Source organism: Benincasa hispida, chromosome 11 (genome assembly GCF_009727055.1).
Source record: "Benincasa hispida cultivar B227 chromosome 11, ASM972705v1, whole genome shotgun sequence".
NCBI classification, from domain to species: Eukaryota; Viridiplantae; Streptophyta; class Magnoliopsida; order Cucurbitales; family Cucurbitaceae; genus Benincasa; species Benincasa hispida.
In genome coordinates, this window is record NC_052359.1 from 767170 (window position 1) to 773169 (window position 6000).

The following is a 6000-nucleotide window of genomic DNA, read 5'->3' on the forward strand; positions in this document are numbered from 1 at the left end:
GCGGCTTAAAATTTTAAAACATAATAAACGCGGCTTTAGAAAAAAAAGAAAAAAAGAAAAAGAAAAATAAACGCGGCTTTACCGGGAAAAGCGAAAGGCCGAAATCGATAAGAAAGCAATCTCTTTCTGGACTATAAATGGAGTCCCTTCGCACTCTTAGCCTCAATTTTCTCAAATCTCTCTAGAAATTCTATATACCTTTTTTTCTCTCTCCAATCCCCAATTTCCTTAACCCTAACGCTACCCATTACGCTCGCGCGCTTCGAACCGCCAAAATTTCCAAGGGATTTCATGGATTTCTGTTTCTGTTTCGTGATTTCATCGCTCCGCCTTTGAAGAATCCGACCGATCTTTGCTATTTTCATCTTCCGCCGGTGATTTCCGGGATCTCGATTGCTGCTTGACGAATGGTGCTGTTTTGAGGATCCGATCTCTCGCCGCTGCTGTTCTTCTGGTTGGGTCGATTTGCGAAGATAAGATTTCTGATTCTGTTGGGTTTTCTTTTCTGATCGGGCTGAAGACTCTTGGTGGTTGCTTGCTTTGGGGCTTTGAGGGTTTTGTTTATCTCCCTTTTGAGTTGTTTGTTTCACGAAGAGCTCTTCGATAAAGGGAATCTCTACTATTTGATTCTTCGATCTACGGAACTCCATTGAGATTCAGAGGAGATTCTTATCGTCTTCGGGGCTTCGACCGAATCCATTGAGATTTATTGTACTTTTGTCGGACGAGAATAACGGGAATTTCAGCGAACGAAGTTCGTAGAAGCCCTCTTCTCCGCAGTTCGATTTGTTCGATCCCGGTTTTGTTGAAGGGAGAAGTGTTTGATATTTTGTATTGTTTCATTTGTTCGAGTTAAATATAAGGCCCTTTTTTCTGAAGGCCTTCGAACCTTTTCATTTCTTCACATTCCTTTATATTCATTGCTTGTTCATTTGGCTTTTTATATATTATTTTTGAAAAAAAGTACTATGGCGGTGTATTATAAATTTAAGAGTGCAAGAGATTATGATTCAATTGCTATGGACGGTCCTTTCATCTCAGTTGGTACTTTGAAAGAAAAAATATTTGAATCGAAGCACTTGGGAAGGGGCACTGATTTTGATCTTGTGGTCACCAACGCCCAGACTAATGAAGGTGGGTTTTGGCTCCAATTGAATTTAGCTAATTTTCATAGGCACTTTTAAAACGATTATGGGTTGCGGGCTGTTAGATGACTGCTACTTACGATCACTAATTATCTCCTGTAATTTTTGGAGAGACTTATTTTATTCCTATAGTCTAAAATTTCAGGTTTGAGGGCACTAACTTGCATTAATACTTAAGAAATTTTGACTTTTCTAAAACTAAGAACTGTTGAATTTCATTGTGGTTTGGTTTAAATTTAATGATCAGTTTAACAATGTTGGATTTATGAGGTTATCCTCGTATTAATTTGGAAGATCAACAATGGGGGTTTTTGTGACCGTCTATGGAGAATCACATATTCTAAGTCTGGTTTTTGGATTGATGTCGTACTATTGTTTTATAGATTCTGTTATCTCCTTTGTAATTTTCAGAATATCTTGATGAAGCAATGTTGATCCCAAAGAATACTTCAGTTTTAATTCGCCGTGTTCCTGGAAGACCTCGTTTACCCATTGTTACTAAACAAGAGTACGATCTTAAACCTTTAATCAAATGGTTTTTGTAAGTTGGTCTTACATGTGTGGTTGTTTTTTTTTTTTAAATTTAGATCATATCGTCTTTCTTAAATGAACATCCTTGTAAATCAACAAAAGAATGTCCATTGTGTTACATGAGTTAGCAGCACTCCCGAGTGTTGTGAACATAAGCCTAAAAACAAAAGTAATTGTGGACAGGGGAATGCAAATGTGAAGTCAGTTTCCTATGGAGATAACTTTTGATGATCCGACTTAGTTATGCTGTTTTGGTTTTTGCAGGCCAAAAGTTGAAAGTGAAGTTGAAGATATCGAACAAGACAAGTCAACTGTTCCAGTTGCAGATTCATCAGCTACCCTGAGATTTGTGAGCCTTAGTCTTCATATTCTGTATTTGTATTGATTCAGTTTGTTTATATCATTCTATTGCTTCCATGATCTTTTAAGTGACACGCCTTTTGATGCGACAGCCTGATGATTCTGAGTGGGATGAGTTTGGTAATGATCTTTATGCAATTCCTGAAGTGCTTCCAGTTCAGCCAAGCAATCCTATTCTAGATGCACCTCCTACAAATAAAGCTGAAGAGGACAGCAAGATTAAGGCTTTAATTGATACCCCAGCCTTAGATTGGCAACAGTGAGTTACATTCTACTATTGTTGCAACTGTTAATTGTGATGTGTTTATTTAAGATTCTGATTTGCATCGTGCATTTATGGATTGCAGTCAAGGTTCTGATGGCTTTGGTCCCGGTAGGGGTTTTGGAAGGGGTGCTGGTGGACGAATGGGAGGACGTGGTTTTGGTATGGACTTATCCCTGATCAATTTATATTTTATTAAATGATTCATGTCATGGACTCATGGATAATGGCTATATTGCTACCGTCTCTGCTTAAACCTTAAAATTTTAGAAGATCATATCTAAACTCCTCTAATCTCTGTATCATTTGATGATTCTGTGCAGGATTTGAAAGGAAGACACCTCCACAGGGATATGTGTGTCACAGATGCAAAATTCCTGGTGCGTTTATGTTTTCCTTAATTAAGGCGTTGGTTGTTTTAGGTATTTTCTTCTTTCATTTTTGCTTTCTTTTGCGGGGATCTGAATGTGGTATTAATATCTGTGTCCAGGACATTTTATTCAACACTGCCCCACAAATGGAGATCCAACTTATGACATAAGAAGAGTAAAGCCTCCCACTGGGATTCCAAAGTCTATGCTGATGGCCACTCCTGATGGTTCATATGCATTGCCAAGTGGTGCTGTAGCTGTCTTGAAGCCGAATGAGTAAGATATGTTTTTCAGCGTTTTCAGTTTAATTATCTATCTGAACTAGTCTAGCCATTCATTCATCATATCTGAACTGGAACAGGGCTGCTTTTGAGAAGGAGATTGAAGGTCTACCTTCGACACGTTCAGTTGGTGATTTGCCCCCTGAGCTTCACTGTCCTCTGTGTAAGGAGGTTATGAAAGATGCTGTCTTAACAAGCAAGTGTTGCTTTAAGAGCTTTTGTGATAAATGTAAGACTACAATTTTGTAACTATTACTAACCACGTGAGTCTTAGTACTAAATATCACTTTGGAGTTTAGAACTCCATTTATTTCAAGTGTTAGTTACCATTCAGTTAGCTCGACTCTGTTAATTACTGTGGGTTTGTAAGGCATTATTATGCATGCCTCTCTTGCACATATTAAAAGTTATTTTTTTTTTTTTTTTGTCACAGGTATTAGGGATCATATTATCAATAAGTCGGCATGTGTTTGTGGAGCAACCAACATACTTGCAGATGATCTCTTGCCAAATAAGACACTCAGGGATACAATCAATCGCATTTTGGAGTCTGGTAATAGTAGTGCCGATAATGCTGGTAGTACCTATCAGGTGCAAGGTATGCATTTTATGGTTTGGCTCTTTCACTTAGACCGAGATTTTTATTTGCCATATTATGACTTAATTCGGTTGATAATTCATGTTTAGATATGGAATCTGCTCGCGTTGCACAGCCAAAGGTTCCTTCCCCTACCTTATCTGCTGCTTCAAAGGGAGAAAGAAATATACAGTCAATCAACGAAGAGACTACAAAGACCAAGGAGGTAGAAGAGGAAAAGGCTATTACCTCTGGACCCCAGACCTTAGAGAAAGTGAAGTCCACAAAACTAGTTGACGAATCTGAAGCTACACATGAGTCAATCAGTGTGAAGGAACAAGCTTCACAAGGGAGTGCTTTAATAGTTGACGAAGAAGTGCAGCAGAAGATGGCTGCTGCTAGTGAGGCAGGTAATATTGCAAGGAATAGTGCGAGTGTTAATAATATGTTTGTTTGCTTTGTACGATGTAATTTGAAGTAGTTTTTCCACATTGTTCTTTTTAGCAATTTTTGAGAAATGAAATTTGTGGCACACACCATGTTGATGTACCTCTTATGTATAGTTTGGATCAAAACTTATTACGTTTTCTTTTTTGATACAGTAAAGAAAAAGAAGAAGAAGAAAGTTCGCATGCCTGCAAATGGTATTCAAATCTGTTCCACTATGGTTTTACTTTAATTTTTCTACAGTTTTGTCATTAATATGTTTTATTATTAAGAATTTGGTTGAGATTGCTCTAATGTCCGGGATATTATTTCTGGATGTCTTTCAGACTTTCAATGGAAAACTTCTCAAGATCTTGTAGCAGAGAACTATATGATGCCCATGGGTGGCCCGACGCCATATAATCCATATTGGTCAGGCATGCAACCTGGTTTTGATGGATACATGCCTTCATATGCTGCGGCTCCAATGCCATATATGGGTGGTTATGGGCTAGGTCCCTTGGACATGCCCTTTGGACCTGTCATACCTCAGGATCCATTTGCTATGCAAAGTTATGCGTTTCCTGTTGCCCCGCCTCAGAGGTATGTCTTCATGTTTTATATATGAGATGGAAGATCCTTTTTTAAATCCCTCCACCCCTTCAGTGAAGCTTTGTATCTCTGTAGCAGTGTTATTTCAAATGAAATCTTAGTGAATTGTATTATGGACTTAACATGTCTACTTTACACATTAGTTTGTTCAGAAGTGAATCCCCTGACCTTTTTTGTTTATCGTAACCCCTGGTTTTAATATGTACTTCTGTTCCCCAAATCGCTTCCATTTGTTGTGGCCTTAGCTGGATATATAATGCCCATACTCATTGCTAAGGAGATCTACTTGGTGTTTTTCTGCGTGTGCGACTGATTGCATATTTTCACATTGCCTGATCCCTTCTAATTTACTTTGTGTTTTGATGTTACTTTATCAAACAAATGATGGTGAGAGATTTCACTGTTTTGTACCACTGCTGAAGAGATTTCAATATTGTACATATGTAGGGATCTTGCAGACTTTGGCATGGGTATGAATATTGCACCTCCTGCAATGACCCGTGAGGAATTTGAGGCTCGGAAAGCTGGTTTGAATTTGAGGAGGAAGCATGAAAATGAAAGACGAATTGAAAGGTATATGAAGCATTATAATGCCTCCTTTTCGTTTTGTGAGAGAGAGGTGTTTTTTGCTGTTTGTCGTTCTGTTGTGTCTTTGGGAAAGAGGAATAACAGTCTTTGGAGGTCTTGAGAGGTCATCAAGTGATGTTTGGGCTCGGTTCCATGTCTCTGTGGGCTTCAGTACCTTAGCGGTTCTTTGTAACTATCACTTAGGTCTTATTTCGCTTGATTGAGGCCTTTTTTAGGTTGCCTCTTTCTGGTATAGGCTCATATCTGTATGCCCTTTATGTGGAAATTTGGTTATTAATAAAAAAGAAAATTTTAGTTTCTGTGATTGGTTTCAAATATATTTATAGGTTTTTTAAATACTGAAGCTGTTACGATCCATTGTCAATCGAATACCTTCAGTGATGAAATTTTTTCTCAACCTTCTTTGCTTTTTATATTCCAATATCTTGGGGTTCACGTGTTTAGTCACAGTTGACCGACACTCTAGAATATGAACCCTTCTTCTCTCTCGTCCTTTTGTTTCTTCCTGAAAATAAGAAACAAATGAATGACCAAGGTAATACTTATACGAACTATTTATGCAATGGTGGAATTGGAAGCGTTTACGTTGAGGTTGTGACCTAAGAAGCAAAATGAAATTGTTGGGAAGATGTAAATCTCTAATTTGTCTTATCAAACAAAAAAGATCTTTAATTAGCTTCTTTCACTGATGAGTGGGTACACAAAAGTCCTTGGTTGCAAACAATCAGATAAATGATTGGTTCTCAGCAAAAATCTTGATTTGTCGAAGACTCTTCAACAAAAACCAAGGCACCTTCTGTCTGACTCTTTTCCCTCTTATTATTTTTATTCTTTTTTTTTTTTTTTT

The 6000-nt window shown here is 37.8% G+C and overlaps 1 protein-coding gene across 2 annotated transcripts in view; it reads left to right on the top strand.

Moving 5' to 3' along the window:
• The first annotated feature begins 968 nt into the window (after positions 1–968).
• LOC120090330 (E3 ubiquitin ligase PQT3-like) overlaps positions 969–6000 on the top strand; it is a 6804-nt gene continuing 1772 nt past the window's right edge. For both annotated transcript variants that reach the window (XM_039047911.1, XM_039047912.1), the window contains exons 1-13: positions 969–1134; positions 1557–1653; positions 1941–2025; positions 2129–2295; positions 2384–2460; positions 2622–2678; positions 2789–2945; positions 3031–3179; positions 3384–3548; positions 3638–3937; positions 4130–4171; positions 4301–4556; positions 5013–5138. In XM_039047911.1, coding sequence (XP_038903839.1) covers positions 969–1134; positions 1557–1653; positions 1941–2025; positions 2129–2295; positions 2384–2460; positions 2622–2678; positions 2789–2945; positions 3031–3179; positions 3384–3548; positions 3638–3937; positions 4130–4171; positions 4301–4556; positions 5013–5138 — 1844 coding nt within the window. The remainder of the gene's footprint in view (positions 1135–1556; positions 1654–1940; positions 2026–2128; positions 2296–2383; positions 2461–2621; positions 2679–2788; positions 2946–3030; positions 3180–3383; positions 3549–3637; positions 3938–4129; positions 4172–4300; positions 4557–5012; positions 5139–6000) is intronic.